The sequence below is a fragment of the Motacilla alba genome, chromosome 24, assembly GCF_015832195.1.
Source record: "Motacilla alba alba isolate MOTALB_02 chromosome 24, Motacilla_alba_V1.0_pri, whole genome shotgun sequence".
Classification (NCBI taxonomy): domain Eukaryota; kingdom Metazoa; phylum Chordata; class Aves; order Passeriformes; family Motacillidae; genus Motacilla; species Motacilla alba.
This window is the reverse complement of record NC_052039.1, coordinates 5,488,466-5,511,179: the sequence shown is the minus strand read 5'-3', so window position 1 is coordinate 5,511,179 and position 22,714 is coordinate 5,488,466. Positions and strand designations below refer to the sequence as shown.

The window sequence follows — 22,714 nt, the reverse complement described above, 5'->3', positions numbered from 1 at the left end:
CTGCCCAGGGCTGTCACTGGACATCCCGGGGGCACAGGAGCCCCAGGGCCCGGAGCAGGTGCAGCCCTGGGACAGGGTGTGACAGCCACGTCCCGCCCCGGCTCACACACGTTCAGCTGGGCTGCTCATGTCCCTGTCCCCGCCTGGGAGCACTGCGGGCACGGAGCGAGGGGCAGGATTTGGGGATGGGCGCTGGTGGGGCGGCCGGGGGGAAGCCAGGAGCTATTTATAAACCTTTTCCTTGGGAGCACTTCCGAGGCCATCTCCCCCAGCGGCGCCCGGAAAATGGCCTGGAAAATGGCCCCATTGTGCTGGCGCAGGCGGGACAGGGCTGGGCACTCGCCCACACCACGGGGCAGATGATGGTCAAGGGCTGGGCACTCACCCACCATGGGGCAGATGATGGCTCCAGGGCTGGGCACTCACCCACCATGGGGCAGATGATGGTCAAGGGCTGGGCACTCACCCACCATGGGGCAGATGATGGCTCCAGGGCTGGGCACTCACCCACCATGGGGCAGATGATGGCTCCAGGGCTGGGCACTCGCCCACAATGGGGCAGATGATGGCTCCAGGGCTGGCACTCGCCCACAATGGGGCAGATGATGGCTCCAGGGCTGGCACTCGCCCACAATGGGGCAGATGATGGCTCCAGGGCTGGCACTCACCCACAATGGGGCAGATGATGGTCCAGCCGTGGGGTCCGGGCCCCGCTCATCCAGCACGGAGCAATGCCACGGCTGCCCAGAGGATTCGGCAGGAGGAGCAGCCCTGCCCCGTGCTCCCTGTCACCCGGCTTTTCCAGCTCCCTGCTGCCAAGGAAGGGAGGAGAAGGCGGGATGGGGACACAGCATCACTCCCTGGGCTTGCCTGAGGGATCTCCTTGTCCCGGCTCTGCCTTGCAGGGCACGGCTCGTTCGGATCATCTGCGAGAAACCCCAATAAGAGACCAGCCCCGGGCAGGCCCAGTTTTGGGGGAGCCCCTCTTGCAGGGGATCCCTTTGGCGGCCTTTGGGGAAGGCTCCCCGTGGAGAGGGGTGGGGGCTGGCTGGGATAAGGCAGCAAGCCGGGCACAGTCCCACCAGGGCCCTGGGGAACGGCGGGGCCGGGCTGGCCAAAGAGCAATTTCTTCTCGCAGGATTTTCCCATGGAAGAGGACTTGCCTTTCCCAGGGCTGTCTGGCCAGGCTCCAGGAGGAGATAGATATCCCAGCTCTGCCGTTGGGAGAGACAGAGCCCTCCAGGAACGCGGCGAGCAGCCCTGGTGCTCCTGCAGGGTGAGCAAAGGCGGGGAAGGCTGCTGGGGATGCCGGGCTGGGCTCCCTGCAGCTCCAGCTCCTTCCTGAGGGCTCTCCCCAGCAGCCCCGGGCTGTTCCCTGCCCGCGGGGTACGTGCTGTGGGGGATCCTCCAGCTGCCCCTCCGAGGCCAGAGGAAGAGTGAGCCACAGCAGCCTGGAGCGGAGCCCGAGAGGGGCCGGGGGGTTTTCCGGAGCGGATGCAGCGCAATGAGCCATTGTTCCCGCCTGGGCGGCGAGCACGGGGCTGCAGGAGCCGGCCCCGGGCTGCCAGGGGTGGCCTGAGGGGACCCGAGGGGTGGCGGCGCCCGGCAGGACCGTGCTGCCCGCCCCTGCCCGGCTCTCGGGGCTGCCGCACGCCCTGCACCTGCAGGGGAGAGCACCCGGGCACGGTTCCTGCTGCTCAGGCAGCTGGGAGAACACTGGGAGCACACTGGGAACACTGGGAGCACGCTGGGAGCACGCTGGGAGCACGCTGGGAGCACGCTGGGAGAACGCTGGGAGAACGCTGGGAGAACGCTGGGAGAACGCTGGGAGTGCTGGGAGTGCACTGGGAGCACTGGAGTGATGCCAGCAGGACCCACACTCCAGAAATCCCCTCGGGATGTGCCCAAGGAGCAAGGGAGGCAGGAGAAGATGCCGGGGCTGGGGAATCCCTCCAGTCCCGGCACACGCAGCCCTGGAGCTGTTCCCTGTCTCCCTCTGCTTCCCGATCAATCCAGAAGGGCTCAGCGAGGGCTGAGGCAGGCCTGGCGTGCTCTGGCTGCCGTTTTTTCGGGAATGTGGGGTGAGCTCAGCAGCGGGAAGGAGCGCAGCGGTGGAGCCGTGATGCAGCAGCCCCGCGGGTGGGCTCGGTGCCAGCGCGGCCGGCGCTGCGCGGCCCCGGGGCTCCCGGCAGGGCAGGGCCGCAGGAGTCACACTCGTGCCGGGCTCTGCGCTCTCAGGGTGGGCTCCGGTGGCCCCCGATGGCAGCAGAGCTCTGTGCCCAGCGAGGCTGAGGAGGGGAGGGGGCTCACAAGGGGGTACACCCCGTGTGCTGCCAGCTGGGAGTGCATCCCAGACCTCCAGCAAGTGCATCAACAGCCGGGGACCGTCCTTGAGAGGAGGGGTCCCACGCCCAGCCTGGCTGCCAGGCACCTTGGAGGGGAGCTCTGTGTCCTCGCAGAGCCCCGGGAAGGTTTTCCATCCACAGCCCCACTCTACTCCAGCGGAATCACTGTCCCAGCCCCCTGCAGCCCTCCTCGCCCCTGCGCCTCTCTCTGCAGCTCTGGACGCCCTGCAGCTGGACATCCTACCGGAATGAGCGCGGGCAGAGCTCCCCTGCATCCCACGGAGGAGCCCTGCAGTGGAGCCACGACCTCTGAACGCTGCAGCCGCTGCGCCCCCGGCCCGGGGTGGGGAGCCCACCGGGGTGCCCGGGGCACGGCGGGGCACCGGCAGCGGGGAGGGCGAGGCAGGTGCACAGCCGGAGGCAGGGAACGAGCGGGGCACGCCCAGCCCTTGGCTCGGCTCTCTTTTCCCTTCTCCTGTTTGGGAAAGCGATGAGAAATCCAAACATTACCATAAATGCTGAAAGCATCCTGGCTCCGTCACTGGCCTGCGCTCCCTGGGGACGCAGGCGCCCGCTGCCTCGGAGCCGCAGTGACAGGGCTGGCGGGGCCAGACAGAGCCCAGGCACGGACAGACAGGCACGGATTGCCAGCCCAGCCCCTGCCCAGGGAGGTGTTGTTATCTTACCACAAAAGTTCCACACCTCCTCGGTGATTTCTCCTGGGCAGCTCCTCGCAGCACTGACTCCTTCTTCCCCGCCTGTACAGCCAACGACCTCCAGCTCCCCCCTCAACCAGCTAACCCACTCTTTTTTAGCTCTCATCCTCACTGGACAGAGCTGTGGCCTGTCAAGAGCAGGCCTGTTGCTAATATTTGGTAATTAGTGCAGCTGCAGCTCCTCAGGGGGGAGATTACCTTCTGCACTGTCTTTATTTTCTTACATTCTATCCCCCCGCAGGCAGGCACCTGCAGGAAGGTGTCCCCAGCTCCCTCGGGGCTGCTGCCTGCTGCCCGGGGCGTGGCGCTTCCCTCCCGGGCTGCTCCTGGCTTTCCTGTGGGTCATCAGGCACTGCACTCCTTCTCCTTCCTTAAAAAGCCTTGGGCCTCAGGGCTGGCTTTTCCTGAACTTGTCATCGCCTTCAGGGCAGCAGGGCTGGACCATCCCCTGGGGCACGGCAGAGCCAAGGCTTTGACAGCCCCACGCCCTGGCTGGGGTCCAGCAGGGAGGGCAGGACCTGCTGCAGGGCTGCAGCCTTGGTCCGAGCCATGGCCACGGCTTTATGTCCAAACCTCCTGCAGGAAACAGCTTGGCCGGGTGACCCTGGGCTGACTCTGTCCCCAACAGGCCCAGGGGATCCTGCTGGCACGCGCACGCCTTCCCCGTGCCAGGGCTCAGGCTGGCACAAACTCCTCTCCTGCACGGTTCCCCCTGTGCTGTTCGGAGCCAGGCTGAGGGGGCTGATACCAAGCCCTGCCCATCCTGTGCACTGTGCCTGCTCTGTCCTGGCTCCTGAACCCCATCCCATCACTCCATCCCTTGTGCAAACTCCCTCTCCAGCTCTCCCGGAGCTCCTTTGGGGGCTCCAAGGTCTCCTTCTCTTCTCCAAGCTGGAAGCCCCCAGCTCTCCCAGCCTGACTGCAGAGCGGAGCTGCTGCACCCCCTGGACATCCCTGTGCCCCCCTCTGGGAGCGGAGGGACAAGGGGGAACGGCTTCCCACTAGCAGGGGCAGGGTTACATGGGGTATTGGGAAGAAATTCCTCCCTGTGAGGGTGGGCAGGCCCTGGCACAGGCTGCCCAGGGGGGCTGTGCCTGCCCCATCCCTGGGAGCGTCCAAGGCCAGGCTGGACTGGGCTTGGATCATTCCGGGGTATTGGAAGGTGTCCCTGCGCCATGAGCTGCAGGGTCGGGCAGCTCCACTTGCACAAGGAGATCAGGAATTACGCCGCCAGCCTTCATTCCGCAGTTAAAAAACTGCAAAAACCGGCGCGGCGCGCGGCCGAGGGTCCGGCCAACGGGCGCGGCTGGCCCTTTAAATCAACCGCATGGGCGTGGCCAAGCTCGTTCTCCTTGGAAGCCGCGCCCCCGCCGCGCCCCCGCCGCATCCTGCGAACCGACCAATGGACGGCGAGCCCGGGCGGAGCCCCCGCCGCTGATTGGCCGCGCGGCGCGCGGCGGCGGCTGCCAAGATGGCTGCGCCCATGGCGGAGGGGCCCCGCGGCTGAGCTGCCGTACGGCCCCGCGGGGACCATGGACGTGCTGTTCGCGCTGCTCCGCGGGCTGCGCCTGCTGCTCGACCTGCTGCTGCTGGTGCTCGACCTCAACTTCTTCCTGGTGTCCTCGCTGGTGTCCGCGCTGCTGTGGCTGCTGGCCGCGGCCTCCAGCCTGCCCGCGGCCGCGGCCGCCGCGGCGGTGGCGTGCTGGGATGCGCTGGTGCTGGTGCGCGGCTGCTGCGGGGCCATGGAGGGCGTGCGGGCTGCCGGGCACCTGGCGTCGCACCTGGCGTCGCACCTGGCGCTGCGGGGCCGGGAGCTGGCGCAGCGCGGGCTGGGCGCCGTGCTGGGCTGCGGGCAGGCGCTGGGCCGGCAGCTGTGCGAGGCGCTGGCCATCGGCACCAGCCTGCTGATGTACCTGGCCAACAGCCTGGTGAACGTGTGTCTCATCGGCGCGCAGAACCTCTTCACGCTGCTCGCCGCCCTCTGGGACTCGCTGGCCGGGCCCGTCGTCCGGCTGGCCGAGCTGCTGGCCGCCTTCCTGGCGCACGTGTCCAGCGGCGCCATCGCCGTGTCCATCCTGCTGTGGTCGCCCTGCCAGATGGCCTTCGAGCTGCTCTGCGCCGCCGCCGACCTCTTCATCAGCGTCTTCTTCGTCAACGTCTACGGCCTGGGCTTGCTCCTGCTCATCGTGGTGGTCAGCGCCTTCGCGTTCAACCCCGGGCTGCTGTGGACGCTGACGGGCTACCTGCTGGGCTACCTGCACACGCTGCCCTCCCTGCGCCGCCTGCAGCGCGACGGCTGGCGGCTCTACCAGGTGGCCGTGCTGAGCCTGGGGGTGGCCGTCACCTCCCAGCCCTGGCGCCGGCTGGTGGACTGGATCCAGCAGGTGAGCAACTGGAGCCAGGGAGGCAGGATGGGGAACCGGGGCAGCGACCAGCGACGGGCCGTGGGTGCCCCCAGAGCCCCGGCCGCCGACAGGGTGACGCTGGGCCAGCTGCTGGCCGAGCTGGAGGAGCAGCTGGATGCGGAGCAGGGGCCACAGCCACGGCCCGCTCTGAGCCGTGCTGGGGCAGGGCAGCGCGCCCAGACATCCAGGGAGGAGCCGGGCACGTCGTGGTGGAAAGCCCCGAGGAAGGGGCAGCTGAACGCGACGGCCGGCGACGCTGAGGGAGCCCCCGACAACGACCCCTGGGTGCTGCTGAAAGAACAAGAGGAGCGTAAGAAATGTGTCATCTGCCAGGACCAGACCAAGACGGTCCTGCTGCTGCCCTGCAGGCACCTGTGCCTGTGCCAGGAGTGCACGGAGGTGCTCCTGCAGCAGGACATCTACCAGCGCAACTGCCCCCTGTGCCGCCAGGTGATCCTGCAGACCCTCAACGTCTACCTGTGAGCCCACGGGGGGCTTGGGCTGTTTTTTCCCAGGAGGTCAAGGGCACCCCTGTCTGCACTTCCCAGGGCTGCCTTGAGCAGCTTCCAAAGAACTGTGGATGGTGCTGGAAGGGCAGAACGCTGCGGGGTGTCTGCTGGTCACATTTGCTGCCTAACTAGGCTGTAGCTCTTGCTAGCAAGCACAATACTGATCTCTGCAGCGGGCTGGAAGAGTTACCTGTTTTTTTTTGTTGACAGCTTTTGCTGTTTCAGGGCCTGTTGCCTCGAGCCTGCAGCCCGAGATCCAAAGCAGAGCGCAGAAAAATGCTGTGGTCCCTCGTAGCCAAAGCTGATGGAAGGTGGCAGGCTGTGCCCTCCTGGCAATCACAGGGGCTGGTGCAAGGCAAGGGAGGTTTTGGTCTCACCAGGAAATTACCTGGCAGGCTGCATCCAGGCCTGTTTCCTCCTGCCACCATCAAAGTGGAGGAGCTCCATGGGAAAAGGGAGGAGTGTCCTGTTTGCAAGGCCCAGGGAGAGCCAGGAGCACACTCGAGTTTATTAGTGTTTGCTGAACCTGGCTCTCCGCTGGAGAACAGCGTTTCTGGGGTACTTCATCGCCCCAGGGCTTTGCTTTCTGAGGGATCTCTCTTGGCAGAACAGCGCGGTGCTGTGATGGACTCGGGCTCCCTGCAGAGCTCGGTGCTGCTGCTGCTTCCACGCGTCACCTATGCAAGGCTCGCGAGCACGGCGGGGTTACCTGCACGGGGAGGCCGCAGGGAGCACTCCTCCTGCAGGGCTGCTGGTGCTGCTCGGGGAGCTGAGGAGTGCCCCCCCAGCCCTGGCAGCAGCAGCAGCCCAGATTTGAGCCAAGGCTGGAGAATCCTCTCCAAAACCCACACGTGTGCAGGCTGAGAGGGCCGTGGAGCAGGGAGGGTCACTCCAGAGCTTGCTGGCTCCTTCCCAGGCTGGGCTGGCTGGAGGGAGGAACTCTTTGGGAGGAGAGGGAGCACCCCGAAGCTCCTGGGTGCTCACAGACATTCCAGCTCCAGGCACAGTTTCTGCACGTCCCTGCTGTGGATCTGCAGTTGCGTGCGTGGAGCAGTACCAGGACCACGGATATCTTGGATTAGGGCAGGGCTGTACCTTTGTTTTGTCTTGTTGTCTGTCACGAACGTAGCTACTTCCATTCAGAGGCATCCCCTGAAGTCCAACGAGTGCATCCCCTCCTGGCTGGGGCAGGCCTGAGATGGCTCATCCCAGCTTGGGCAGCCAGCACCATTCCAAGAAACTGCTGGGCTGCAAGAGGGCCTTGCACTGAAAAGCTTTTCCTTTTCCAGCTGCTTGCCTGAGGTCAGCCACACGCCACAGCCAATTTTGGCTGGAGCCAGACCGGAGAGAGCCTTGACTCTGGACTGCAAGCCAAGAGCCTGAGGGCAGCTGGCATGCTTCTCCTTCTATTTTCCTTCTTGATTAGCAATTTAAGCCAAAACAGAGGCAGCAGAGAGGCCAGGCTGTGCTGGGAGATGCCTCTGAGCTGCAAAGCTGAGCTCTAGCAAGGAGCTATCTTCTTGTTGAGTGGCTTTGCTCAGAAAGGCACTGCCAGGGCTGGTTGCTCCCACATTTCCTGGGAGCTGGAAGGATTCCCGGCCAAGCCAGGCTCCCGAGCACTTAATGGGTGTTAGGAGGGCTCTCAGCTGCTTCCACTCCACTTCAGAGAGATGCAAAGCTCCCCGTGGCTCAAGCTCTTGTCCCTGTGCCTCCCCACACACCTCCCTTGTTCAGCTGGCTCTCTCCAGCCACCAGCACAGGGAGCAGCCAAACCCTCGGCAGAGGAGCGTGAGCCCAGGCTCTGGCCTGTCCCAGGCACTTGCAGGGCAGTCAGGGAGCTGCAGCTGGAGTCACTCGGGATTGTGGCCCTGCTCCTGGCCACAGGCAGCAGCATTCCCTTGGGACCAGCTCGTGGATCAGGGGGTGCAATGTTCCCTCCATGAGTTACAGGCTTGGAGGGGAGAGGACACCTCCCCAAAAGTGCAGTTTGTTCCCTTAACCCTTTTTTTTTTATTATTATTATTATAGCAGTCACGCTTGTTTGTTTAGGGCCTGTTTGCTGTTTATAAGAGAAGGCTTTGCCTTAAGTTTAACTCTTTGCACTATGGACTAGATACTGAGCAGATTAAAATCTCCTTTACCAAAAGCTGGGCGCTGCCTCATTCTTGGGAAGGTTTTTTTTTGGGGAGATGTGTGTTTGTGTCTCCTTTACCCGCCCCTGGGCTCCATGGAAAGCCCATAATTCCCCACAAAGGGTTAACATCACCTGCAGGCTCAGGGGTGTTTGCCCCCAGAAAAGCAGTGCTGTGGGATACCCTGGAGCCAGGGAAAATCCAGCACCCAGGAGGTGAATTCACAGCCAAACCCACTCTGGGTGGGCTTCTCAGAGCTGGCAGCCCCCAGCTCCTGCTCTGCCAGCCCATGGCGAGAGGAGATGGTTGTGAATACACCCCACCAGGGGACAGGGAGGAGGGGCTGGGGTCTCCCAGCGTGTTCCAGGCTGGCAGGAACATGCTGGGACATGTTCATTCCTGTTCCTGCACGTTTCTGATGCCTCAGCGTCCTGTGCCAGACTGTCCCCGGGATGGAGCAGCACGGGGCTGGGTCTTGCCTTGCAGAAAGGCTGTGGCAGGCTCAGGGTTGCCGTGAGCAGATGCATTTGCTGCACAAGGAGCTGCTCCCTGGCTCAGATCTGAGCTCCTGGCAGGTTGCTTTGTGCTTTTAAGCACTCTCTGCTTCCCCAGCATCCTCATAAATTGTTTGGAAGAATGGCTCAGGACCCTGATGGGCAGAGACTCCAGGAGTCCTGGCTTGCCCTGTCCTGGCAGGGCCATGCCAGCAAAGTGGCTCATTTTAACCGGGATGGAAACCACGAGAGGGGAGATGGGAGCTGCTGGGAGGCCAGAGAGAGGCAGATATCTGCTCAGGCACAGGGAGGAGGGCCGTGCTGCCAGATGATAGCTGGGCAAACTGACGCACTTCTGGTGCTGCTAGGGTGTGAGCCGAGGCTGGCTGGGCACCTGGGCCGGCTGCGGAGGGGCAGGAGGGTGGGATCAGCAGGGGAATGTCTGCCCTGCCCTGCCCAGGCAGGCTCTCCCAGCCCAGCAGCCCCGGCAGGGGATGGGAAGGGTGCTCGGCCACCTCGGGCCACTGCAGCCCAGCTTTCCCAGGGAGGACAGGATGTGCAGGACACAGCCCTCCCCCGGGAGCCATCCTGCACACGCTTGGCTCAATCTGTGCTGGAGCAGCCAGCAATTGCAGGAGGAAAATGCAACCACCTCCGTGCTAATGGACAAGCTCCCGAGCCCTGCCTGCCCCGGCGCTTCGGGTTTTGCTGCAGGGCTGCGCAGCCTGGGCCACTCCAGGACAGAAGATTTGGAGTCCTCGGGGCTCCTGAACGTGCTCGGGAGGCTCCCACACGGCCCAGCAGGCTGCTCTCAGCTCATCAAAGCGCCGAGACCCTTCCCCAAGGAGGATGGAGCGTGATGCTGCCGGCTGACCCCGGTTTAGGAGCTCTGGGGTGGTCGGCTCTGGCAGCCCGCTGACAGCAGGAGCCCCCGGGCGCTGGGAAAAATCCTTTTGTCAGCCCAGCTGCAACCCTCCCTCCGTAATGAGCCGCTCGCCAGAGCCTGGGGACAAGAGGGGCGGCGTGGCTGCCAGCCGGGAGCGCAGCTGGGGCACAGCAGGAGCGGCACTGATACCCGGCCGGCGGGGAGGGAGCAGGTGAGGATCAGCGGCAGAGCCACGGGGAGCCTTTGGGATGCTGCCGGCGCCAGCTTGGGCTCTCATTAGAGAGCCAGCGCAGGGAGCCTCGGCAGCTCCCCGGACACGGCAGCGACCCCCGTGCCTCGCAGCCTCGGGGACACGGAGGGGCTGAGGCTGGCGGGGACGCCGAGGTCACCCAGCCCAGAGCTGCTTGCTCGGTTCTGGGGACAGCGAGGTTCCAGAATCTCAGCGGGGGGAGACTCTCCTGCCCCTCTGAGCAGCTGGCAGGGTTTGATCAGCACCTCTCACCCTGCTCGTGGGGATGGACCTGAGTTTGGAGGAGCTGATCCTTCATCCTTCTGGACACCTCTCCAGGACATGGGATTCTCCCAAGGACATCCCTGAAGGAGCTGGTGTCCGCTCTCCTGAAATCCAGCTTGTGGTCCTTCTCTTGCCCACCCCACCCGCCGTGAGCAAGGATTGTCCCCTCCCCTGCCATTCCCAGGTTAAAGGTCTCCTTACCAGGTCAGCAGTCCTGGAGATGTCTGGGAGTGTTCCCTGCACTCGGCAGCCATGGGGCCTCTGAACCTGGGCCATAACCAAACGTTTGGGTGGAGCAGGAGCCATCCTGCTGCTGCCAGGAGTCACCAGGCCAGCCTTCACCACTGGGGCATCTCCGTGCCCTGACACCGTAAGCCCTGTGCAGCTGCAGGGTCTCCAACATGACCCACTTGATCTCTTTCATCTCTGGCGCCTGCTCGCCTCCTCAGTGACCTTGGAGTGCCAAGGACACGAGTGCTGCTCTGAAAAGAGGTGCTGACATTTATTTTTGTTTCTAAAAACCCACAAAGCAGCCACAAAAACCTCAAAAGAAGCAACAAAACGACCCAACTGCTGCCTCTGCCAGCCACACTCAGCACCTGTGGGCTCAGCCTGGCTCTTATATAGGCTCCTTGCTTGCCCTGGCTGAGGGATGCTGGCCCCTCCCTAACCTGGGCTCGCTGGAACGGGGTCTCCAAGCTCTCCTAACTCGGGGAAGCTGGCAGAGCCCATCAGAAGCACCTGGAGCTTACTAGGAACTTGTCAAAGTCTCCTGTGGCTCCCTTTTCCTTTTCCTTTTCCTTTTCTTTCTTCCTCATCCTCCCTAGGCAGCAGCAGACACCCTCACGTTCTCACAGGGGGTCCCCCTGATCCCAGCCAAAGTCTGGGACACAGCCCAGAGCATCCCAAAGGAAGCAGAGCCCAGGAACTGCCGTGGCTGCCTGTGCTGACCCTGCTCCCCCACATCGTGACAGGGACCAGGGAATGCTCCCAGCCCCCGCCCGCCTCGTCCAGAAAATTCCCTTTCCTCCTCCCAGAGTGCCATCGATCTGCTCCGCGGCGCTGTTTGCCCCCAGAGCAGCTCTGCTTACAGAAAAAGCCATCTCCAGCCCAAACAGAGGCTTCCGCCGCAACCCGACCCCGGGGCTGCCCGAGGGGTGGCTGCAGCACAGCCCCTGTGCCCCCCAAAAGGGGCACGAGGTGTCCCCCAGCACCTCCACAGGTCCCCACGGGCTGGGGGTGGCCCGGGCAGGTGGCAGTGGTGTGCCCGTGGCCCTCGGTGCGGGAGTGGGGGTGCCCTTGGGGTGGCGCTGGCCCTGTACGGGGGCACACGGTGTCCCCACGCCTGGTGCCAGCCCCTGGTGAGCGGGGACACGGGGCTTGCTCATCCCCACGGGCACAGCTGTGCTCCTGGGGGTCCCTCCGGCACACATGGGGGGCAGTGGGGGATCCGGGGCAGGGGAGGGGTGCCTGTCCGGCTGTGTTCGGGGTTCCTGGGCTGGGGAGCGCTGCAGGATCCTGCTGGCAGGACCAGGAGAAGAGCCGGTCCCAGCTGGCACCCTCCAGCCGGGCGGGGCAGCGTCCCGAGCCCATTAAGGGGTTCGGCCGCTGGCCAAGAGCCCCCTCCCCGGCCGGTCCCCTCAGGGACCTATTTTGGGCAAGGAATGAGGAAGCTCTTCATTCCCCCGCTAAAAATAGCGACCTTCCCCAGCGGCGGGTCACCGCTTTCGCACTGGGGCGGGGGGCTCGGCCACCTCCGCACCCGTGGCGACCCGCTCCCCCCGGGGTGGCCCTGACAGCACGGGGACCCTCCCACCCGCCGGGACTCGGTCCTCGGGGGGACCCCGGGGTGCTCCGGCCGCGCTCCCGAGCCTTGCGGAGGTGCCGGGGACGGTGGCGGCGCTGCGCTCACGACTCGAGGACGCCGATGCCACCATCTAGCGGCTCTGGCTGGCTCTGCGGGGACACCCCGACACGGTGGCCCCGGCCCGGTACACCCGGGCAGGGCTCTGCAGCCTCCTCCGCCCTCGGGGGGCACCCAGGGGTGTCACCGACGTAGTTTATGAAAAATCCTTTTGCCAGGATTTTTTCTGCTGAAAAGCTGAGAGGCCTCAGGAAAGAAAGAAATACAAATATTATCTGCTGCTGTGGAATGCAGGCAACAGGGGCATCTTTGATGAGTCCATATTAGGTGTTTCTACTTAATAACCAATCAAAGATGCAGCTGGTCTCGGACTCTGGGAGTCACAAAATTTTGTTATTCATTCCCTTCTATTCTTACCAAACCTTCTGATGATTCCTTTCTCTCTATTCTTTTAGTATAGTTTTAGTTTAACATTTTTAATATATATAATAATATAATAAATCAGCCTTCTGAAAAATAGAGTCAAGATTCTCGTCTTTTCCCTCGTCCTAACTACCCTACAGAAAACCACACGGGCTCGCAGGTAGGTGGCACACGCGGAGCTGAGCAGCCCTTTATTGAGGGGAGGGACGGGGCAGGACCCCCGGGATGGGCTCCTGGCCACTCAGCCCGGCTTGCCCTGCGCTGGGGGTGCCCGAAATAACCGCGGGCTCCGTCCCAGCGCTGCTCCAGGGGTGTTCCTCCACCCCCGCCATGGTACAAGGAGTGTTTCTGCGTTTCTGAGCAGGGCAGGGGTCCCGCTGCCCCCGCTCCCACCGCGCTGGGGGCTGGGAAGGGGCACCGGGGCGGGCTCAGGCGAACACGGCGGAGTTTTGCCAGTAGGAGTAGACGAGGAAGCCGGTGAAGGTGCTGTCCGTCTTGACGCTGGCGTAGAAGCCGATGTAGTCCCCCACGCCCACCTGCACCCACACCTCGTCCTCGGGCTCCAGGCGGACCAGGGAGCCCCCCGAGAGCGAGGTGGGCTTGGGCCAGTTGCCGTAGTACTGGAAGAAGGAGGCGATGGAGCGGCCGTTCTTCATGATGTCGAACTGCAGGCTGGTGCGGTACACGGTGGCGTGCACGGCGAAGTAGTACAGGCCGGGCACCTCGCAGGTGAACTTGCCCGTGGCCGGGTCGTAGTGGCCCTGCTCGTTGATGAGCACCACGTCGAAGAGGATGGGCTGGTCGGCCAGGGGAGGGCTGCGCGACTCGGAGCGCTTGGCGCTGAAGGCGGAGCGAGGAGCCACGGCGCACTCGCCCTGAGCCCCCTTCTCACCGTGCAGCCCGTCCACGCCGGGGCTGCCCACCTCCCCGCGGGGACCGGGCACTCCTGAGATGGGCAGGAGGAGGGGACAGGGTCACCTCTAAGTCACTGCTGCCCTGCCCACCTCCCCGCGGGGACCGGGCACTCCTGAGATGGGCAGGAGGAGGGGACAGGGTCACCTCTAAGTCACTGCTGCCCTGCCCACCTCCCCGCGGGGACCGGGCACTCCTGGGGCAGGAGGAGGGGACAGGGTCAGCTCTGAGCCACCAACATCCCTCCTGTTGCCCACCTCCCCGCGGGGACCGGGCACTCCTGGGGTGGGCAGGGGGGACAGGGTCACCTCTAAGTCTCCCCGTGGGGACTGGGCACTCCTGGGGCAGGAAGATGGGACAGGGTCACCTCTGAGTCACCAACACAGCTCCTCCACCCCTCCTGTCCAGTCCCAATTCCAGCAGGGATTCCCTGCCACAGCCCGGCACTGCACAGGGAGGGCTGGGTGTGTTAATTTAGCTCAGCATCAACAAATCGTTGGAGGAACCCACACAGGCTGGGGGAAAGCCCAGCCCAGGAGCCAGGGCAGGGATGAGGCAATTCCTGGTGGTCCCTCCTAAAGCAGAGCTGGAAGAGAGGGTGGCATCGGGGATGGGGACAAATGCAGCTTCTCCAGTGACAGGGAGCTGCTGCCTTTTACAGAAACACAGGGACACCACAGGCAGGGCCAAGGGGTGGTGGCACGGGAGAGGAGCTTCTGCAGGATTCATTCTCCGTTTGGCAATTTGTACCAGCATGCAGCACTCACCCCCTGGCATGGGGTGTTCCCCACGGGCAGGGAATGGGAAATGCCCCTCCCCAGCTGGGATCTCTCTTTTCTTACCAGGAGGGCCCATGTCGCCCTTCTCCCCTGGCATCCCCATGGCTCCATCCCGGCCATCTCGTCCGTCTCTGCCTGGCAAACCCTGGCCCCCGTGCAGGCCCGGGGTGCCCGGGATGCCAGGCTGCCCTGAGCACAGCCCAGGGATCTTGTTGTCTTCGATCTGCAAGGACCTGGTGATGAGCCCGAGGAGGAAGAGGAGGAAGAGCTGCTTCATCTTGTCCTGGAGGGGCTGGAGGGGGGCAGAGAAGGATCACAACTCTGGGACCACAGTGAAAAGGGCTGGGAGTGCTTGGCAGGGAGTGTGAGGGGTCAGCAGGGGACATTTTCCCTTTTGGGCTGCTCCCCTCAGTGAGGCCCCGGTGCTGCCTGCACCTGCCACAAGCATCCCAACAGCCCTTGTGCCACCACAGCATCCCCACGGTGTGCCACCACAGCATCCCCATGGTCCCTGTGCCACCACAGCATCCCCACGCCCGGTGTGCCACCACGGCACCCTGCAGCCCCGGGCCAGCTCAGGACGTGTGTGGGGTGTGGCTGTAGGGCCAGGGGCTGTGGCAGTGGCCTTGTGTGTGCTCCTGGGGGCTCTTTGGGGTGGGCACTGCCCCATCGTGCCCAGCTACGGGGGAACGGGCATTTGAGGCTGGCAGCGGGCGGGCTGTGAGCGTGCCTGGGGTGCGGTTGTTGCCTCGGGGGGGTGCGAGGTGTGGCGGCAGTTCGGAGAACGCGGGGCTGAGTCGTGGCCCTGCCCTTGGCAGCATCCCGGCTGCCGGCGCCTCTGCTCCACCCCCGGCCGGCTGCAGCATCCCCGGCCGTGCCGGACCACCCCCCCTACGGGACCACCCCCCTGCCCGGGCTGCCCCCAGCCCTTCCCGCAGCAGCACAACGAGGGCTGAGCCCCGGGGCCAGGGCTGAGCCCCGGGGCCAGCGCTGGCCCCCTCCCGGTGGCCGTGACCCAGAAAAGCTGCTCTCTTCCCCCTCCACGACGGCAACAAAGAGGAAAAGGAGGAGAAAAGCGTCTCTCCTCCGCCCAGGAGCCGGAGCCAGGAAGGCAGGGAGTCCCAGCTCCCCCCGGCTGGGTGTCCCCACTCACTGCGGTCCCGCGGCTCGTGTCCCAGAGCTCGCTGCTCGCCGCCGTGCAGGGGCTGAGGCTCTTCCTGGCCACTTGGCTCTGACGAAGGCCCTGACAGAGGCAGCCTCTCCACCCCCCCTCCTCCCCACGTCTCTCCTCCCAAACTCCAAAGGAAATCAAGGGCCTTGGGAGCCAAAAGCTACAAGACAAGGGGAAAAAGAAAAATAATCCCATGATGTCGGAAGTGCTGTGAGCAGGGGGAAGGGAGAGCGCTGCAAAGAGCCCGGCCGGGGGAGAGGAGGCACAGGCTGGGCACCACCTCGGCTGGACAGGGCTGGGAACCCAGCTGGAGGGGAGGAAAACAGGGAAAACGGGCAGCAGAGGGAAAGGAAACAAGGTAAAGGCTGACAGGAGGGGAAATCCAGCGAGGCAGAGAGAGATGGAGCGGCAGAAAGAGGAGGGATCTCTCAGGGCGTGCGGGTGCCCTGACTGGCAGCAGAGCTGAGGCCGAGGCATGGCAGAACACACAGTGCCTGGCAGTGCCAGCCCTGGGAGCACGCAGGGGAAGCCGCGGCTCCATCTGGGCAGTCCCAGCACGTTGGGCTGAGCGTGCAGGGCAGGTGGAAGGGCGGGCAGAGCAGCGCTGTGCCCGTGCCAGGAGGCAGGGCTGGCCCCGGGGACGCCGAGCACGCGGCGAAGCTTTCGAGGCGCTCCCAGCTCGCCTTTAACTCGTTCCAGCGCCGAGTGCGTCCAAGGGACACGGTCACACGCTGGCCAGAGGGGCGGGACCGCGGCTGGGGATGTCCCTGTGCCCGGTACAGCTGGGACATGCAGGGAGAGAAGGAGCTGGGTGGGCTCAAACCCCCCGAGCTGGGTGGGAGAGGCAGGTCCGTGCTGGGTACAGGGGCAGAGCGGTGCTGGCACGAGGGGGTCCTGAGCCCAGCGACCCCAGCCAGGCTGGGGATTTCTCCACGTGCTCAGGGCAATGGGAAACACGATGGCACTGCTGGCTCTCTCCTCCCCTTGCTAGAGCCTGCAGTAGAGCTGGGGACATTGCCAAATGTTCCTTCCAGACCTGGATACCCACGGCCAGGCTGGGTGGTGGCAGGGAGCCACCTCTCTCCTCTCTCCCAAGGTGTGAAGGGACTGTTGTTTTTGGCCGGCTGGACAGTGGTTTGTGGCCATGGGTGTTGCCAGGCTTGTGGCTACCAGGGTGGCCTTCAGCCAGCACAGCCAGTTCAGCCAGCTCGGCCAGCAGGGCCACCGCTCTTGGTGGTGCAGGATCCCTTCCCTACACCATGGGGCAACCAGCTGGATCCCTCTGAGATGCATCCATCTCCCTGGCACCCTGCAAGCCCCCAGCCCCGTGAGGGCACAGCCAGCTGCCCACTCTCCCCTGAAGTCTCCCCTGTGCCCCTCCATCCCTGCTCACATCCCCCACCCCATCCCTGGCTTCCCTCCCTCCACCCATTCCTGTTTCCCCAGGATCTGGCAGCCCCCCCACACAGACCCCAAACAAGTCACCTGCTCCTTTGGGTTTGGCAGCTGCTCACGTTGTTTATTCTGCTGGCTTTGGGGCTGTGGGACATGGGCAGCCCTGGGTTCCTGTCCCTGCAGCCTGGCTCACTCTCTCCAGCCTTGCTCTGCTTGGGGAGCATTGGCCCTTTCCCTCGTGCCCCTCCAGCACAAGCCCTTCCCTGTGGGATATGTCACCTGCTCTCCAGGGAGATGGAGCTGTGGGCAAGCCCGTGGCATCCAGGCACCAAGGCAAGCACTGGGCACAGGGGCTGACCCCAGGGCAGCTGAGGGGCCACCCCAGCAGCTGGGTATTTACAACAAGAAGAGCACGGGAGGGACATTTGGGCTGGGGAGGGTGGTTTCAGCCCCTGCCGCTCTCCCGTCGCCGGCTCAGGGCTGGAAGCACTCTATGGGGTCACTGGAGTCGGGCAGGATGTTGCAGTTGATGGGCCAGAGGATGCCGAGGAGGCCGAGGGGCTGCTGGCAGCGCAGCTCCGCCGCCAGGCACACGGCCCGGCAGGGCTGCAGCACCCCCCCGTCCGGGGTGCACTTGGGCACGAAGAGGCTGCAGATGAGCAGGCGGAGGTGCTGGTAACACGCCAGCTCCATCAGTGTCTGCGGGACAGCGGGGACAGTGGGGTGAGCCTGGCGCGGCAGGGTGAGGGCAGCCCCGCGGGCAGAATGCTGCTGAGCCTTTCCCCCAGCTCACCTGGTAGTCCTGCAGCACCTCGGCGGCTTCCTCCTGGTCTGGGATGGCCAGCCAGATGTTGGGGAAGGAGGTGGCGTTGTAGCCCAGCCCCAGGCACATCTCCACCTCCACGGGCTCGCAGACAGACCCTGCCGCAGGGAGAGGGGCTGTGCCAGCGGCAGGGCTGCCCACCGGCTGTGCCAGCGTGTGCCCCGGGGCCAGCTGGGCTCGGGGCAGGGCTGGGTGGGACACCCAGGGGTGGTGGCGCTCACCGAAGGCCGGGTAGGACACCCCGGTGCAGTTCAGCTCGTCAGTGCCATCGGGGCAGTCGTGCCAGCCGTCACACACAGACTCCAGCGCCCGGCACTCGCCATTGCCACAGGAAAACTCCGCGGGGCTGCAGGTCTCTGGAAGGGGAGAGGGCAGGGCATGGCTGGCAGTCAGCGTGTTCCCGTGCTGACCAGCCCTGTCCTGCTCACTGGCCAGGGGATCTGGCAGATCCAGCTTAGGGAGATCCCAAATTCCCTGGGTTATTTGGGGGCAGCCCTCAGGTCATGGATCACGCCTCTGTGAAGGTGAGCCCTTCCAGGTCCCACCCCCACGGCTGTAAGGTTATAGGGTAAACCAGGTGAGAAGGGGCCCCAGGGGCCTTTTGCTCCAAGCAGGGCCAGCTGTGGAACAAAAGCTGTTTTCCCCAGGTTTTTATCCAGCCTGGCCTTGAAGCCCCCCAAAGATGGAGGTGGCACAACCCACGGCGGGCAGCCTGTGCCCCGGCTTGTCTACCTACTCTCTGTGGCATTGCGGGCTTGGTAGGTGGCAAAGAACCCGTCATCTGCAACTCCCTCGTCCGCCACGAAGAGCACGGTCATGACGTGCCGTGAGGAGGTCAGGGCAGGTGGCAGCTGGTGGCCGCAGAACCTGCCGAGGTCGCGGGACGAGAGCTGGGGTCAGGGGGCTGAGCAGCACCTCTCCAAACCTGCCTTCTGGTGGCTTGTCCCCACCAGCCAGCCCCGTGCCTCAGTTTCCCCGGGCGAGCCATGGCCCCTGTGTCGCCAGGGTGGTGCAGCAGGCCTGGGGGTGCCAGGTACCTGCCCATGAGGCTGGCAGCGCCCGTGCCCGCGCTGTCGTGCACCTCCACGAAGTCGAAGCTGCAGTCCTCGTGCGACTCCAGGCTGAAGTTGTGGAAGTGCAGGTCGATGACGTGGCCCAGGGGCACCGAGATCTGCCAGAGGCACAGCTGCGGGGCGGGGGGGCAGCCGGCGACACCCGTGAAGCTGGGCAGGGGCACCCCCGGCTCTCCCCGGGGCCGGGGTTGCTTCCTCCCTGCCCACCCTCACCCTCACCGTGCTCCCACAGCGCCCCTTCTCTCACCTGCTGGTGCGGGTATGGCTGCGGGTGGTTCGGGGTGGACAAGTGCCCCTCCAAGGCGGTGAGGGGCCCCCCACATTCTGGAGGGACACACAGACAGACAGACAGACACAGATTCACCCCTGCCCCTCTCCCTCCCCTCCATCTCCCCGCTCCTGCCCATCCCCGGTGCCGGGGGGGGCTGGGGGCTGCTGTGGGGGTCTGTCCCGCCCACCTTTGTGCTTCAGGCTGCAGTTGGCCTCGTCGCTCCTGTCCGCGCAGTCCTGGAAGCCGTCGCACACGAAGCCCGGCTGCAGGCACAGCCCCCGGTCGCACAGGTGCTCGTCCCAGGCGCAGCTCTCTGCACGCAGCCACAGACACCCAGGCTGGAGGGGGGGTTCCGCCGGGCACCCTCCCGTCCCTGCTGGCTGTCCCTGCTCCCTGCCAGCAGGGAGGGACCCTGGCAGTGCCCTGGGCCGGGGCACTCACTCTCGGCGGGGGCCACGGCGCGGTAGCGGGCGCTGAAGCCCTGGGCGCCCACGCTGCTGTCGGACACGAAGGTGACCCGCAGGCGGTTCGAGTCGGTGTTGAAGGTCGGGGGGGGCACGTTGCCACAAAACCTGGGGGCACGGCAAGGGCTGGCACCGCTCGCTGTCCCCGCACCGCCGCGCTCCCCAGGTGTGAGGAGCCCTACCTGGTCGGGCTCCCCCGAGCTGGGGCAGGAGCTGTGCCACCCGTGCCCTGCTCTTCGTAGAGCTCCAGGCGGTCGAAGAGGCAGGAGGCCGTGCCCTCCACGCTGAACGTCTCCATCCTCAGCTGGATGGCGAGGCCGGCGCCCACCTCGATGTGCCAGATGCACAGGGCGTTGGGGGGGTAGGGGCCGGGGTAGTTGGGGGAGCTGAAGGAGCCCTCGGGGCCGCGCAGGGTCCCTCCGCAGGCTGAACGAGGCAACAGCGTGGGCATGAGCGGGAGCAGGGCCCCCCCATCCCAAAACTCTGCCCCACTCGGCACTTACCCGGTGCTGCTGTGCGGGCCGTGGGCAGCCCGCTCTCGGTTGGGGTGGCAGCTGTTTTGGGGGCCGGGGGGTCCCTTCGGATGGGTGCTGTGGCGGTGGTGGCAGTGCCACGGGCGGGCAGGGCCGTGGCCGGGGCGCCGGGTGGATGTGGGGACGTCAGCTCTGTGCCCAGGGAAGAGCAGGGAGTGCTCAGCCCCAGCGGGGAGGGATGGCTGCGGGGCAGGGAAGGGGCTCAGGACGCCCACCCAGCCCTGTGCTCCCACCTTACCCACTGGTGTGCAGCTCCCAGGGGGAACCACACTGATGGGACACATCCCACGGACACGGAGGACCCCCTTGCTCCTGTGCACGGGGTCACCCTCTCCCCACGGCGGGCAGACCCCGGGGTGTGCTCTGGGTGCCCCTCTCCCCCTCTGAGCCGGTCCTGTGTCCCCCACCCCGGCCACAGCCACCTCCCGGCTCGGCACTCACGGTGGATGATGATGCCGAGCAGGAGGGCGATGAGGAAGAGGAGGATGGTGCTCATCAGAGCCACGCAGAGCCAGGTGAACTTGCAATCGGTGCGGTACCTCCAGCCCACCTGTGCCCAGAGCTGCTGGCCTGGAGGCGAGGACAGCGGGCAGAGCGCTGCTGAGCCATCCCCCACCTCCCTGCAGGGCTGGCCCAGCCCTCGCCGGGCACGTCCCCGCGGTGCCGATGTGTCCCCAAGCAGCCCCAGCGCCCCGCTCCTGCAGCCCCATGGGCAGGGGGTGCGCACAAACCCCCAGGCTGGTACCGAGGCCGTCCCGGCGCGGTGCGGGGCCGGTCCCGTCCTTGTCTGGCGGGTGCTCCACGCTCGGTGCCGCCCGGGGCTCCTCGCCCTCAAAAACGGGATTGCAGAACTCGGTCTGTGGGACAGCGAGAGCGGGTGGCACCCCGGGGACCCGCGGGGGGACACGAGGGGACCATCAGCAACACCCACACCCGCAGCCCTACCTTGCTGCCGTCCAGAGCCTCGGGGCAGAGCGTGATTTCGGTGAAGTCTTTCATGGCAGCAGGCGGGTCCCGGCACAGCCTGGCTAAAATCCTGCCCAGCGCCCTGTGCCCCCCCAGCCCCACCGGCCGCACCTCCCCAGCTGCCCCCATGGGCCCCGGGGCGCCGTGGGGACCCCTGCTCCCCGCTGCGGGATGGTGGCAGTGCCAGCTCTACACGTGGCAGCCCAGCGGCGGAGCCCAGCCGAGGGCCATGCTGGTGCAGGGAGCCCCGGGAGGCAGCGGCAGCCCCAGTCCCCTCCGCAGGCCCCTTCCCCCTCGCCCCGTTAATCCAGCTCAGCTGAGGATGCCGAGGTCAGGCTCTGGCACGGAGAAACAGCGTCTTAAAGGGGAACGAGTGCTCGCACCCATCCTGCTGGGAGCCCACCCCTGAGGGACCCTGCTGCTGGGGTCCCCACATGGCACCTTGGTTTTCCAGCAGGCTCCCCACTGCTCAGGGCAGCGCTGAAGGGGCTGCATTGGGGACCCCGGGCTGTGCGTGTCCCTCCTGCCCTCGCTGGCTGCCTGGGCCCTGCCACCTGCATTCCTGCTGCCCCTTAATGCCCGTCTCCCTCCCTAAGCAGGGGAGAAAGGGGCCATTGTTCAGGGGTTTTGAGGGAAGAGCGTGGCACCGGGGAGCTCCGAGGGGCTGGAAAGGCTCCTGCAGCCACATCTCCCTTGCTCCAGGCCTGCCCAGAGTGGTTCGGGTCCATGGGTGCTCCCGGGGCTCCACCAGCGGCAGCTCCCCACCCTCTGCCAGACCACCCAGAGACAAAACACAGGCACCCAACGCCCTGTTCAAGCTCAAATTTATTCCTGCACGAGTCTCCCTTGTATGAGACACTTCCCACCCGTCTTGCTTACACAGTAAACAAGCCACCTGCCAAGCAGCAGCGCTGCCCCAGCCCAGCTCCTGCCAAGGCAGCCCCCCCGTTCCCATCCTGCCCCCCCTGAGCCCCGCTGGGATGCCCCAGGCCGGGCAGGATGCTGGTGCCAGCGCTCAGCCCGTGCCCGCAGGGCAGCGAGGGCGCAGCCGGCCCGGTGTGGGTTGGATGGAGCTGCCTCGAGGGCCGGGATGGTGCCCGTGTCTCCTCCCGCTGCACCTCAGGCAAGGCAGGACGGGGAGGAGAATAAATTAAAGGCTAAAAAGGCCACTGGCATTTGCTAGCTGGAGGACAGAGCGGCAGGGCGGGTCCCCGGGCACCCAGGAGGGCTCCTGATCACAGGGAGAAAAAAGCCCCGATCGCAGATGGTCCCGGAAAGCCACCGTCCTCCCCTCCCTCTCTGTGTGACCCCCGCGGCCCCCCCGCTCCCCTGAATGGTTTAAGGCACCGTCGTATGAGGAGGCAGGTAAAAACCCACCCGGAGCAGCCCCGGCACAAGTCCCTGGAGAGGCAGGAAGCAGCGGGGGGCTCCAGGTTGAAGCAAAGTCCGTTATAAATACATATAAATTCCACAAAACGTTTTCCTCCCTCCTGTCCATGAGTCTGGGCTCAGGCTGCTTTGAGGAGTGTGTGTGTGGGGCAGCTGCAGGGGATGTGCTGCCTGAGGCCACCGGAGGGCTGCAGTCCTTTGCCAGGAGGTTTGGAAGTGCCGGGAGGAGATCGGGAGCAGTTGACGAATCCTCTGGGACGGCCAAGCAGATACAGGAGTGGCAAGAGGTCAGGAGGGGTGTGTGAGGCTCTCCTGGGTGCTGTCCCAGGGGAGGAGAGGTCCTGGTTGAGTCAATGGGACAGGTGGCCCCATTCCTGTAGAGTCCCTCGCTCAGGATTTTTATTACACGCCAAAAAGAAAAAAAAAAAAAGAAAAAAAAAAAAGAAAAAAAAGCAACAAAAAGAAAAAAAAGAAATTAAAAAAAAAAAGATAAAAAAAGACTGAAAAAAAAAAGAAAAAAAAAAAGAGGAAAAAAATGAAAAGAAACTAAAACCCCGAGGTAAAAACCAAATGCCAGCAATCAGAAGGCGCCTGAGCTGCCTGAGCCCTGTCCTGTCACAGGTCCCTCCTCAGTTCGGAGCTGGGATGTC

The 22,714-nt window shown here is 64.9% G+C and overlaps 4 protein-coding genes across 5 annotated transcripts; 1 reads left to right on the top strand and 3 right to left on the bottom strand.

Moving 5' to 3' along the window:
- Positions 1 to 1,697: 1,697 nt before the first annotated feature.
- On the bottom strand, positions 1,698 to 4,215 carry LOC119711276. The gene is made up of 3 exons (XM_038161232.1): positions 3,032 to 4,215; positions 1,879 to 2,820; positions 1,698 to 1,705 (listed from the first exon to the last, which is right to left on the bottom strand). The coding sequence occupies exons 1-3, from the start codon at positions 3,165 to 3,167 to the stop codon at positions 1,698 to 1,700; spliced, it is 1,086 nt and encodes a 361-aa protein (XP_038017160.1). The 5' UTR covers positions 3,168 to 4,215.
- Positions 4,216 to 4,504: 289 nt separating this feature from the next.
- Positions 4,505 to 8,121, top strand: RNF26 (ring finger protein 26). The gene has a single exon (XM_038161621.1). The coding sequence runs from the start codon at positions 4,594 to 4,596 to the stop codon at positions 5,947 to 5,949; it is 1,356 nt and encodes a 451-aa protein (XP_038017549.1). The 5' UTR covers positions 4,505 to 4,593; the 3' UTR covers positions 5,950 to 8,121.
- A 4,328-nt stretch (positions 8,122 to 12,449) lies between these two features.
- Positions 12,450 to 15,284, bottom strand: C1QTNF5 (C1q and TNF related 5). Its single transcript, XM_038161486.1, has 3 exons — positions 15,133 to 15,284; positions 14,043 to 14,262; positions 12,450 to 13,234 (listed from the first exon to the last, which is right to left on the bottom strand). The coding sequence occupies exons 2-3, from the start codon at positions 14,254 to 14,256 to the stop codon at positions 12,717 to 12,719; spliced, it is 732 nt and encodes a 243-aa protein (XP_038017414.1). The 5' UTR covers positions 14,257 to 14,262; positions 15,133 to 15,284; the 3' UTR covers positions 12,450 to 12,716.
- A 1,369-nt stretch (positions 15,285 to 16,653) lies between these two features.
- On the bottom strand, positions 16,654 to 20,943 carry LOC119711360 (membrane frizzled-related protein). Of its 2 annotated transcripts, none has more exons than XM_038161500.1 (13): positions 20,655 to 20,943; positions 20,455 to 20,566; positions 20,151 to 20,279; positions 19,680 to 19,841; positions 19,359 to 19,602; positions 19,154 to 19,284; positions 18,900 to 19,025; positions 18,689 to 18,765; positions 18,406 to 18,554; positions 18,105 to 18,235; positions 17,590 to 17,724; positions 17,339 to 17,466; positions 16,654 to 17,244 (listed from the first exon to the last, which is right to left on the bottom strand). In XM_038161500.1, the coding sequence occupies exons 1-13, from the start codon at positions 20,802 to 20,804 to the stop codon at positions 17,020 to 17,022; spliced, it is 1,899 nt and encodes a 632-aa protein (XP_038017428.1). In that variant the 5' UTR covers positions 20,805 to 20,943; the 3' UTR covers positions 16,654 to 17,019. The 2 variants fall into 2 exon arrangements, with proteins under 2 accessions (XP_038017428.1, XP_038017429.1); XM_038161501.1 differs by having other exon boundaries at positions 18,406 to 18,539.
- Between the last annotated feature and the right edge of the window lie 1,771 nt (positions 20,944 to 22,714).